Here is a 13,015-nt window from a genome sequence, read left to right on the forward strand (position 1 = left end):
AACCACAGAGCCCTTCCATCGGCGCACAGGCAGGTGGTGCAGGGCTCCGGCGACCACGCGGCCCCGTTGTACATGGTCATCCCGTTCACCGAGCAGCGGCCCTTCCGCCCTAGGAGAGAGCACCGGACACTTACTTCCTGGTGCGGTCACCGCCTGGGCGGGAACTAGAACCACACAAGGTGGCGTCTGCGTGGCTCCCGCGGGGAGAGGTCTCCACGGAGCCTGTGGACGCCGCCCCTGCCCTCTGCTCCTTTCCTGGGAGCTGACTGGCCTGCGCTTCCATCCTCACCCGCAGGATGGCTGTCACACAGGCGCAGACACGTGAGGGACTGTTTGTCCTGGCCCTAGTGTCACCCCTAATAACTCTCGACCTAATATCTCACATTGTCCCCAGGTTGCACTCCCAAGCGAGTCTCACATGTGTCCCGACCTTCCCTCCCACTCAGTCCAGCTCAAGCCCTGCCAGCTCCCCCGAGACGCTTGCCCTGGGCCACTCCCACCACCCAATTCCTCGCGTGGAAGAAACACATCCGCATAATGTTTCTCCTGATTATAAAAGTCCTATATTCCATCAAAATTCCAATAGCTTTTTTTTGGCAAAAATGCAAAAGTTTACCCTCAAATTCACATAGAATTACAAAGGGTCCTGAATATCCAAAAAAATCCTGAAGAAAAATAACAAGAACAAAATTGATATTTTGTTCTTAGATATTTCAAAAGTTACTACAAACCTGCAATGGTCAGCGGTGGCCTCAGGATAAACATATAGGCCAATGGAATACTGAGACTACCTTACTATGGTCAAAGGATTTTTTTGATTTTTTTTTCACTTGAGCTACAAAGATTTGCTTGCTTCTATTTATTTTTAAAAAATAATTCTTTATTGTTGAAAGTATTACATATGTCTCCCTTTCCCCCTCATTGACCCCTCCAGCCCATCCCCTGACCCCCGCCCCAGGCCCTCACCACCCACCACCCTATGTCTGTGTCCATAGGTTATGCATATATGCATACAAGCTCTTTGGTTGATTACTTCCCACCCCCCACCCTCCCTGCCTTCCCTCCGAGATCCTGCACTCTGTTCCAATCTTCCATGTCTGTGGATCCACTCTGTTCACTTTATTTTGTTACATAGATTCCACATTTGAGTGAGATCATGTGATACTTGTCTTTCTCTGGCTTATTTCACTTAGCATGATACTCCCTAGGTCCCTCCATGCTGTCTCAAAGGGTAAGAGATCCTGCTTTGTTACAGCTGCATAGTATTCCATAGTGTAAATGTACCACAGCTTTTATCCACTCGTCTGCTGATGGGCACTTGGGCTGTTTCCAGATCTTAGCTATTGTGAATTGTGCTGCTATAAACACAGGGGTGCATACATTCTTTCTGATTGGTGCTTCAGGTTTCTTAGGATATATTCCTACAAGTGGGATCACGGGGTCAAATGGGAGTTCCATATTTAATTTTTTGAGGAAACTCCATACTGTTTTCCACAGTGGCTGCACCAGTCTGCATTCCCACCAGCAGTGCACAAGGGTTCCTTTTTCTCTGAATCCTTACCAGCACTTGTCATTTGTTAATTTGTTGATGGTAGCCATTCTGACTGGTGTGAGATGATACCTCATTGTCGTTTTGATTTGTATCTCTTGTATGATTAGTGACTTTGAGCATTTTTTCATATGTCTCTTGGCCGTCTGTATGTCCTCTTTGGAAAAGTGTCTATTTAGATCCTTTGCCCATTTAATTGGATTGTTTATCTTCCTATTGTTAAGTTGTATGAGTTCCTTATATTTTGGATGTATCATTGCCAAATATGTTCTCCCATGCAGTGGGCTCCTTTTTTATTTTGTTGATGGTTTCTTTTGCTGTGCAAAAGCTTTTTATTTTGAGGTAATCCCATTGTTTATTTTCTCCTTCGTTTCCTTTGCCTTAGGAGATGTATCTGTAAACATAGTGCTATGAGAGATGTCTGAGATTTTGCTGCCTATGGTTTTTTCTAGGATTTTTATGGTTTCACGTCTTACGTTTAAGTCTTTTATCCATTTTGAGTTTATTCTTGTGTATGATATAAGTTCATTCTAGTTTCATTTTTTTTGCATGTTTCTGTCCAATTTTCCCAACACCATTTATTGGAGACTCTCTTGACTCCATTGCATGCTCTTGCCTCATTTGGCAAATATTAATTGAGCGTAATGTCTTGGGTCAATTTCTGGGTTCTCTGTTCTGTTCCATTGGTCTATATGCCTGATCTTGTGCCAGTACCACGTGGCTTTGTAGTATTACTTGAAATCTGATATTGTAATTCTTCCAACATTGTTTTTCTTTCTCAAAATTGCTGCAGCTATTTGGGGGTCTTTTTTGATTTCATATAAATTTTTGGAGCATATGTTCTAGCTCTGTGAAATACGCCATTGGTGTTTTAATAGTAGATTGCTTGCATTGTATGGACATTTAAATTATGTTAATTCTATGAAGCCATGAACACGGTATACTCTTCCACTTGTTTATATCTTCTTCTGTCTCTTTTTTCAACATCCTTTAGTTTTCTGAGTACAGGTCTTTTGCCTCCTTGGTTAAATTTATTCCTAAGTATCTTAATTTATTTGTTGCAGTGGTAAATGGAATTGGTTATTTAGTTTCTCTTTCTGAGAATTCATTATTGGTGTATAAAAAAAGCCATCAATTTTTGGATATTGATTTTTGTATCCTACTACATTGCCATATTCATTTATTAAATGTAGTAGTTTTCTTGTGAGAGACTTTAGGGTTTTCTATTTACAACATCATGTCATCTTGTGAATAATGAGAGTTTTACTTCCTCCTTTCTAATTTGAATGCCTTTTATTTCTTCTTGTCTGATAGCTGTGGCTAGGACTTCAGTACTGTGTTGAATAAGAGTGGTGAAAATGGACATGCCTTTCTTGTTGAAGCTCTTTATTTGACCATCTATTTTGAATGATAGCCTTGCTGGATGTAGTAATCTTGGTTTCAGATTCTTGCTTTTCATTACCTTGAGCACTTCATGCCATTCCCTTCTGGCCTGTAGAGTTTCTGATTAGAAGTCAGATGTGAGCCTTATGGGAGCTCCTTTGTAGGTAACTTCTTTTCACTTGCTGCCTCTTTGTCCTTAATTTTTGGCATTTTAATTATGACGTGTCTGAGCATGGGCCTGTTAGGGTTCTTCTTGCTTGGGGTTTTCTGTGCCTCCTGAACTTGTTTCACTTTTTCCTTTATCAGGTCAGGGACGTTTTCTGCATTATTTCTTTAAACATGTTCTCTATCCCTTTCTGCCTCTTCTGGCACACCTGCTATTCTAATATTGTTACGTTTCACATTGTACCACAGCTCCCTTAAGCTGTCCTCCTGTTTTTTAATTGTATTTTCTTTTTGGTTCTCTGATTGAGTGATTTTTTTCAACCTTGTTTTCTAATTCACTGATTTGATCCTCAGCTTCCCCTAATCTGCTATGTGTTCCTTCCAATGTGTTCTTTATTTGTGCTATGTCATTCTTTATTTCCGACTGTTCTTTTTTCATAGTTACTATACCTTTTTAAATTTTGTTGAGCATCTTTACCATCATTACTCTGAACTCTATGTTTCATATAAATTTTTTATCCCTGCTTCATTTATCTCTTCTTCTGGAGAATTCTGTTGTTCTTTCATTTGGAGTTGTTTCTCTATCTCCTCATTTGGCTGTCTCTTTGGATTTGTGGCTATGTATTAGGTAGATCCATTATGCCTCTCAATCTCCAGTGCAGGACAGTGTCAAATGCTGTTTCTGACTAATTATATCAGGCAAAGACTTAAAGCCTCCAGAGCCTACCTCTGCCTACAGATTGATAGGATTCCACTTGAATGGCCGCATGCAACAGGGTGGGGCAGTTGCTTCTGCCTGGAAGCTAATTGTTATTTTTAGTCTCTTACATGGCCTCAGGGCAAGGTATTTTCCAATAGAATGGGTCAACTGTCTTCCTCTCAGGCAAGGCAAATGTTTGCATGAGAAAGATGACCTCTGCAGTGTGAGGGAATGACTCAGCACAAGAAACAGGGGTGTCTGCATTCCGAGCTCTAAACCCAGAGCCCCCAATCCTGGCTTCTGCTCACACAGCTCCAGTCCACTCTGCCCTCCCTCTGGCGGAGCACATGGTAGGTGAATCCACCGGAAATTTTGTGTTTTGGCCCTTTAAGAGGGTGCCTGAGAGAAACCAAGATGGCAGCATAGGTAAACACCGGAAATTGCTGCCTCCCAAACAAATTCAAAAATACAACTAAAAGACAAAACAGACATCATCCAGAACCACAGGAAGGCTGGCTGAGTGGAAAGTCTACAACTAGAAGGAAAGAGAAAAGCACACTGAGACTCAGAGGAGCTGCGGAAGTAAAGTGCAGAGGTACGGAGGGGCACGCTGCAAGGGCTGGCAACTGAGGACTCGGCTCTCTTTTTAAATCGGGACCTTCAATTCTGAATGATAGCTTTGCTGGGTAGAATAATCTTGGTTGTAGGTTCTTGGTATTCATCATTTTGAATATTTCTTGCCACTCCCTTCTGACCTGCATAGTTTCTGTTGAGATATCAGCTGACAGTCGTATGGGTACTCCCTTGTAGGTAACTGACTTTTTTTCTCTAGCTGCTTTTAAGATTCTCTCTTTGTCTTTTGCTCTTGGCATTTTAATTATGATGTGTCTTGGTGTGGTCCTCTTTGGATTCCTTTTGTTTGGGGTTCTCTGCGCTTCCTGGACTTGTAAGTCTATTTCTTTCACCAGGTAGGGGAAGTTTTCTGTCATTATTTCTTCAAATAGGTTTTCAATATCTTGCTCTCTCTCTTCTTCTGGCACCCCTATAATTCGGATGTTGGTACGCTTGAAGCTGTCCCAGAGGCTCCTTACACTATCTTCGTATTTTCGGATTCTTTTTTCATTTTGCTTTTCCGGTTGGGTGTTTTTTGCTTCTTCGCATTTCAAATCTTTGACTTGATTCTTGCGCTCCTCTGGTCTGCTATTGGGTGTCTGTATAATATTCTTTATTTCAGTCCGTGTATGCTTAATTTCTAGTTGGTTCTTTATCATAGCATCGAGGGTCTCATTAGTTTTCGTGACTCTCTCCTCAAGTTTATTGACAGCTTCTAGCACATTTTTGCAAGCCCTCAAAATTGCGATTTTTAGCTCTATATCCTCCATTTCTGTCATGTTTTTTTGTCTCCGCATTTTTTATGCTTTCTTGGTGCACCCCCTAGTGGTCTTTGTGCGCAGTCTTGTTCTAGTTGAGCCTTGATTGTTGTAGTTAATACTAGAGGGATTTGACCACCAGGCCGACTGGCTGTGTGAATCAGCTGTGTCTGCCGCGGAAAACTTCTGTCCTCTGGGGAGGTGCTAATCTAGCCTTTGCCTGAGGCGATCCGGCAAATGGCTCTGCGCAGGGCTTGGGCGGGGCGGGCTCAACAGGGCGGGCGGAGGGAGCGGTTATGGCCCCTCTCAGTCCCGTTCCCAGAGGCTCTGCTTCTCAGAACCCCAGGAACCGCTGCAAACCTCAGAGAGAAAGCTGCCTTCCAACTGATGCCAGACACTCCCGCTTCTCCCGTTTGGGTCCGAGTCCCCAGCGATTCGCCCGTATCTGGAGCTCAGAGTCTGAGACTCCCCCCTGACCGAAAACGACAACCGCGCTCTCAGCCACCAGCCCGCTTTGCGCGCGCACCTCCGCACCTGAGTATTTTCCACACTGCGCCTCCTCTGAGCCTCGGTGTGCTGTTATTTTTCCTTCTAGTTGAAGAGTCTCTCCTCAGCCAGCCTTCCTGTGGTTCTGGGTGATGTCCGTTCCGTCTTTTACTGCAAGTACCTCTGAGAGAAAGCCGCCCTCGAGTTCTACCAGATGCCAGACAGTTCAGTTTCTCCCCCTGTGAGTCTGGGTCCCCAGATACTAGCCCGGAATTGAAGTTGGGCCATCAGGAGCTTGAAAAAGACAACTGCTTCCTCCGTTGCCAGCCCTTTCCGCGTGCGCCTCCGTACCTCTGCACTTCCGCAGCTCCTCTGAGTCTCAGTGTGCTTTTCTCTTTCCTTCTAGTTGTAGAATTTCCACTCAGCCAGCCTTCCTGTGGTTCTGGATGATGTCCGTTTTGTCTTTTAGTTGTATTTTTGAAGTTGTTGTGTGAGGCAGCAATTTTCAGTGTTTACCTATGCCGCCATCTTGGTTTCTCCTCCTCTGCTGCCATTTTTAATCTCTGGTCAAATGAATTTTGACAAGAGAGCCAAGACCGTTAAGTAGGGGAAAAAATAGTCTCTTTAACAAATGGTGCTGGGACAGCTGGACATCCATACGCAAAAGAATGAAGTTGTCTCCTACCTCACTCCAAATATAAGAATTAACTCAAAATGGATCAAAGACATACATATAAGTGCTAAAACTACAATACTCATAGAAGAACACATAGGTGTAAATTTTCATGACTGTGAGTTTTTAGATATTATTCCAAAAGCCCAGCAACAAAAAACAGATAAATTGGACTTTAACAAAATTAAAATGTTGATACGTCAAAGGACATGATCAAGAAAGTAAAAGGACATCATACACAATGGCAGAGAATATTTGCAAATCATTCTCTAATAAAGGCCTAATAGCCACAGTATACATAAAGAACTCTCATAACAACAACAGAAAGACAACCCAATTAAAAAATTGAGCAATGGACTTGAATAGACATTTCTCAGAAGATGTACAATGGACAATAAGCACATAAAAAGATGGTCAACATCATTAGTAATTAGGGAAATACACAGTAAAATAAAACTTCATATCCACAAAATGGCTATATTTTAAAAAATGGGAAATAACAAACGTTGGCAGGGGTACAGAGAAATTGATATCTTTGAACATTGCTTGTAGGTATATAAAATGGTGTCTGTCACCTTTGTTGAAAACATTTGGTGGTTCCTCAATAAATTAATCATAGAATTTCCATATGGCCCAGCTCCTAGGTACCCCATGTTCCACTTCTAGGTTCCACTTCTATATACCCAAGAATATTGAAAACAGGAGTTCAAATAGAAACTTGTTTACAGGCGTTTATAGCTTGCTATTCACAGTAGCCAAAAGTTAGGAACAACCGAAATGTCAATCAACAGATGAATGGAGAAACAAAATGTGGTCTATCTGTAGAATGGAATATTATTCAGCCATAAAAAGGATGAAGTACTGACACATGCTACAACATGGATGAACTTTGAAATCATTATACTAAAGTGGAAGAAGCCAAACACCAATGGCTGCAGATGACTCCTTTCATATGAAGTATCCAGAGTTTGAAAACTTTAGAGACAGTTCAGTAGTTGCCAGGGCTGGGTTAGGGGGAGCAACTGCTTAATATTTTGGAATTTCCTTTTGGTCAGGAACTAGATAGCGATCATTGTTACACAGCATTGTGAATTTACTAAGTACCACTGAATTGTACACTTTATAATGTTAAAATGGTAAGTTTTTTATTATTTCATTTAGCTGCAATTTTTAAAAAAGTGCTATAAAACCACTGGAAAGCATTTTAGGACAATTGAGAAATGTTTATATATATCTATGTGTTGTTACGCAAACTTGCCTCCATTACATATTTGTAAGCAGCTTTGAGACCACATCACGCACACTGCTCTCCACCACTGCGCTGCCAGTGGTGGGTGTCGGTCCTCTTCGCTAGGGATGCGGGGCTCCTCACGCTTGAGCAGCTGGGGACAGTGTCAGCATTATGCCTTTGACTTTTTCTGGTCATCCTGTAAATGTGATCTAAGTTGTATATTTTCATGGACATTTTGTTATTTCCGTTAACTTCGTAGAAATATCATCCATCATGTAGAAGCATTTGGTTTCCTTGAGGCAATATATGAAGTGTTGGCCACAGAATATTATGTAGTGTTATTGCCTTACGTCTTTTGAAATTTTATGTAAAGGTAATATGTACAATATAATTATTTTTTTTCTTCTAAATCTGCAAAAATGTGGACTTTGAAATCATTATACTAAAGTGTTCTTAAAAATGGCTAGTTGAAATATTTGACAGAATTTCCAATCTTTTCAGCCTTTAAAAATTCAATAATTTAGGCCTGCTGGCATGGCTCAGTGGTTGAGCATTGACCTGTGAACTAGGAGGTCACGATTCGATTCCTAGTCAGGGCACATGCCTGGGTTGTGGGCTTGATTCCCAGTGTGGGGCCTGCAGAAACATCAGTGATTCTCTCTCATTGTTGATGTTTTTATCTCTCTCTCCCTCTCCCTTCCTCTCTGAAATAAATTTTAATGAAATTATAAAAAACTTCAGTAATTTAGTCTATATAAAATAAAATAGCTTAATTCCATTTTTGTTGAAAAAAATTGATTTAAAATTAATATACATTTTTATAGAATCATCTGTATCATTTATTTCTATATCTTAGGTAATATAGAAAGTTAAAAAGCAGTTTACAAATTTATATGTATAATATCTTTGTTATGATTACAACTAAAATACATTGCATAGTAAACAGGCTAGAAAGAAATAAAACAAAATAGTAACTATGGTTTTATTAATATAGTTGTAGGACAACTAATTACTTTATCTATTTTCCAATACTTTTATAAATGGATTCTATGCATGATTTTTAAAATTAATTCAAAATTTCTTTGTAGATTAAACCAAAAGATAAGTTTAATTTTTAAAAATTATCTTCATGGAGGTTCTCTCTCTCTCTCTCTCTCTCTCTCTCTAGTACTGTTTTCTTACCTGGTAGCACATTGTAGCTTGATTCTACTCCAGGAAAAGTTAAAAAGGATTCAAACTCCTCCTCCGTGCTAGAATGCAAGTTAACCATGGGAAGTGCCGCCACTGGCATCACCACTGTTGTTTGCTGAATTCTAGGCTGTCTGCTGGACCTGTGGTTAGGCGAAGAACTTTTCTTCAGTCTTCTGTAATACATCTTCCTCCTTTGCTTCCTAGGACTTTCATCATTTTGTACAAAGTCAATTTGAAAAATGATAAGCAGAAAAACACAAGACAAACCTGCAAACTTCATGCTTGCGTTTTCACCATCTAGTTTCTAAAATGAGAATGAAACAATTCCCGAGTTAATGATGACCAAATTTTTACATCTGAAAACTGACTAATAATTGCCTATATGCCTCAGCAGCAGTCTTTGAGAAATATCACATATGATATATGGAATCTGTGCTTCAGTATTATTGCCAAGTCAGAATTCAGAATTTTTCCATCAGAATCAGACTTCTAATATTTTTGTTTCCTGACCAGGCAGGAGCAGACTGTTTCTATAAAGGACCAGACAGTAAATATTTTAGGTTTCACGGGTCATATGTTCTCTGTCATAACTACTCCCCAAAGCCATTGTAGCACGAAAGCAGACAGTCTGTACACAGATGAGTGTGACTCTACGCCAATAAACCTCTGTTTATCAAAACAGGCGGTGGGTCAGACGTGGTGCCTGGGTCAGTTTGCCAACCCTTCTCTGGAGCGCTGAGTTGTAAGATTTCCAAGGTCCTCAGGAGATTTCTTTCCACCTGTCTGCCAAGTCATTTTGTTACCGACGCTATCTAAAATCCATTTTCCCTGCTCTTCTTTGTTCTTTATTCTCTAATAGCTTTATAATTTTATTGTTGAGGGAGGGACATGATTGCACTATATAAAAATAACGGGGGCCTGGCTGCACGGCTCCGTGGATGAGTGTCAACCTAGGAACCAGGAGGTCACAGTTTGATTCTGGTCAAGGGCACATGCCTGGGTTGCGGGCTCCATCCCCAGTGTGGGGGCATGCAGGAGGCGGCCGATCAATGATGTTTCTCTCTCTCTCTCTCCCTCTCCCTTCCTCTCTGAAATCAATAAAAAATATGTTTTTAAAAATCATAATAAGGGGAAGTAGCATCAATTATAAAGAGGTAAGGGGCAAAAGTAACTCTTAATTAGCTGGTCTCAAGAGCAGCACAGGGCCCTGCACGTGGGGAAGCTGAGAAGCGTAGTTGAGAAACACCTCAGTGCTCTGGGTGAGAAGACTGTGACAGTAGTGTTGTCGTCGGGCAGGATGTCCCAGGCTCTGTAAAGTCAGGTGCAGGGACAGGTAAAGAGAAACCCTTCAAAGGTGATTACAGGGGCTTTGTTGGAGGATCACCCGGCCATACACTGTGTCCTGCAGAGGGTTTGTGCGGTGTCCATTTTCTGTCTGAGCTGCGGGTAGCACCCCACCCTCACCTCCGCTGGCAGGTCCTCCCTTGCACTCTTCCCAGGTTCCCTCACTGTCAGCACTCCGATCAGCTGCCCTCTGCACACAGCCAAGGTATGAGGAGGAGAACCTGAAACCCCAGCAATCCTAAGGACCCAGGGTCCTCCAAGTGTGTCCCACTCCTCACAGCCCCCTTGATCATCTCTGTCAACCAGAACAAACTCTTATATTTCAGAAAACATCACTTTGGCTGGTGAAGACCAGGGATGGGAAAGGCTCCAGGTGCTGCTGCTACAAAGATTACAACTTCAAACTGCCCTGGAGGGACTTTGAGAGCTCAAAGGGCCAACAGTGGCACAGAGCCTGTCAGCCAGCAACCCTGGTGGGACCTTAGGAAATAACAAGTGACCCTCTAAGCATGTGACTCAGCCTTTCTGGGTGAGAGTGGCCTGCTGACATCCAGACGCTCCTATCTGCTTCCAAACCTCGGGAAGGCTGTGGGGACCCCAAGGGCATCTGAAGAGAAGATTGTGTACTGGAGGCAAAGAAGGCCTTCCCTATCACAGTGCCTACCACCCAAATGTATATAAAGTGGAGATGACCAGTGTCAAGTCCAGCCAAATATTGTGAGCTTCTCCGTAAAAACCTATAATGATTATAGCAAAAACAGAGTTGCCACCCTGGGTTCTTTGCCTCTGTACAAATGTCATTCCCTGACATTTTCCCCCCACTGACATCTTTTTTCCATTCTGCCATATGGTGCATCACCTAGAGGTTAAGAGTAGGAGCACTCTTTTGTGGGGGTTTCCATTCCTGCATTACCAGCACTCCTGCCAGTTAGACAACTAGTGATCAGAGTGGATCCATGAAGGGGCAGCTCCCAGAGAAGTTGAAGGACGGGTCATGGTCACTTCTGAGAGAACTATCAGCCATTCCAATTTGGTAACGAGACTTATCAAGTCTGACTTTTACTGCCAGCCAAGATGGAGTAATAGACCACATATACCTTCCCACCTGAAAATTTGACCAAAAACTTGAAACACCATTTTCAAATATTAGACATGGAACAGCATAAGACAGGGATCCCGGGGCGGGGTGAGGGGCACAAAATCCAAGGTGAGCCCCTGCTTATTGCCTAGAGGGAGTTCCTTCCTAGGCTACAGCCCAGGGAGGGCCCAGGCTGAGCCCCACAGTCTGCCTCAGTTGAAAAGACAGACCTGGAGGTCTGGAGACACCAGAGAGGCAAGAGTCTGCAGGTCAGAGTACAGAAAGGTGAGAGCTACGCAGAAAGCCACCAGAGACCTCTAGTCTTCCACTGAGTACTGAGTACCGACTAGCATCTCTGCATGAATAAACTGCTTGACGCTGGAGAAACAACTACCAGGAAGGAAAAATCACTGGGGCTTGAAAAAGCCTGGGCGGCAGAGTTTGTGTGCCCACCGATCAGAGTGGAAAACCTGTACTTCATAGAGAATCAGGCAGAGTTCTCAGGACACTGGCACAGCAGAGGGGAAAAAATTCACCCTAAGCTAATAGCTGCATTGATTCCACTGAACAAGCATTTCCAAGAGAATCAATACTATCTACAATAATTTACCATTTCCCAGAACACCTAATGGTGCTTGAGAATTTTTACCTGGCTCCCAAGCAGGAAGAGTTGACCCATAATGATGAGAAAAATCAGTCTATTGAGACCAATGCAAAAATGGTTCAACTGACATGATTACTAAGTAGGTTATTAAAAGTTACTATATCCCTAACCGGTTTGGCTCAGTGGATAGAGCATTGGCCTGCAGACTGAAGGGTCCTGGGTTCAATTCCGGTCAAGGGCATGTACCTTGGTTGCGGGCACATCCTCAGTGGGAGGTGTGCAGGAGGCAACTGATCGATGTTTCTCTCTCATCGATGTTTCTAACTATCCCTCTCCCTTCCTCTCTATAAAAAAATCAATAAAATATATTTTTAAAAGTTACTATAAATATATTCATGTGTTTGAAAAGGTAGAAGAAATATACTAGAGATTCAAATCAAACTTTTAAAGATGAAAACTACAATGTGAGAGATAAAAAGTTACATGATAAGGGATGAATAGCACACTAGACATTACAGAAAAAATGAATGATCTTAAAAACATAGTTCTAGAAATTATCCAAAATGAAACACATGCACACACAAAAGGCTAATAAAAATGTCAAGCAGATCAGTATGTGTCCAGGGAGGCACAGGCACAGGCACATCCTATCTAATAATAGAGAAACATGGTAATTAACCGTAACTTCGCTATCCTTTCCATTGGCTAATCAGTGAGATATGCAAATTAACTGCCAACCAAGATGGCGGCCGGCAGCCAGGCAGCTGAAGTGAACAGGAGGCTTGCTTGCTCCAGTGACGGAGGAAGCCAAGGTTCCCCGCCTGCCGCCGCCCAGCTCTGAGCTGCAGTCTAAGCAACTATGTTGCAAATATAGAAGCTAAACAATCCCCAGAAACCTGCTTTCAGCCAGCTGGGATCTCAGAGCTGGAGTCGCAACAAAGTTTCAAATACAGAAGGTAAACAAAGCCCGGAAACCTGCTTTCAGCAGCTGAGGTCTCAGAGCTGGAGCCGAGCCTCAGAGCTAAAGCCGGCTCTCAGCTCCAGTGACAGCCATAGAAGGTAAATAAATCCCAGAATAAAGGAAAAAAGGAGAGGTTGGGAGCGTCAATCACCCGCCAGCCTGAAAACGGCCCTCAGCCCCTCACCCAGACTGGCCAGGCACCCCAGTGGGGACCCCCACCCTGAAGGGGGTGTGACCAGCTGCAAACAGCCATCATCCCCTCACCCAGGCTGGCCAGGCA

General features: G+C 42.6%; 2 protein-coding genes across 2 annotated transcripts in view; one reads left to right on the forward strand and one right to left on the reverse strand.

Annotated features, from left to right (window-relative positions):
• Positions 1–13,015, forward strand: part of CENPP (centromere protein P) — a 222,340-nt gene that overhangs the window by 171,379 nt on the left and 37,946 nt on the right. The window lies entirely within an intron of this gene.
• The window catches only part of ECM2 (extracellular matrix protein 2, female organ and adipocyte specific), a 69,960-nt gene that overhangs the window by 35,851 nt on the left and 21,094 nt on the right, over positions 1–13,015 (reverse strand). Inside the window, exons 2-3 of the mRNA XM_014529513.1 lie at positions 8,740–9,052; positions 7–109 (exon numbers count right to left, since the gene is read on the reverse strand). Coding sequence (XP_014384999.1) covers positions 7–109; positions 8,740–9,028 — 392 coding nt within the window. The 5' untranslated portion in view covers positions 9,029–9,052. The remainder of the gene's footprint in view (positions 1–6; positions 110–8,739; positions 9,053–13,015) is intronic.

Source organism: Myotis brandtii, unplaced genomic scaffold (assembly GCF_000412655.1).
Source record: "Myotis brandtii unplaced genomic scaffold, ASM41265v1 scaffold684, whole genome shotgun sequence".
Classification (NCBI taxonomy): Eukaryota; Metazoa; Chordata; class Mammalia; order Chiroptera; family Vespertilionidae; genus Myotis; species Myotis brandtii.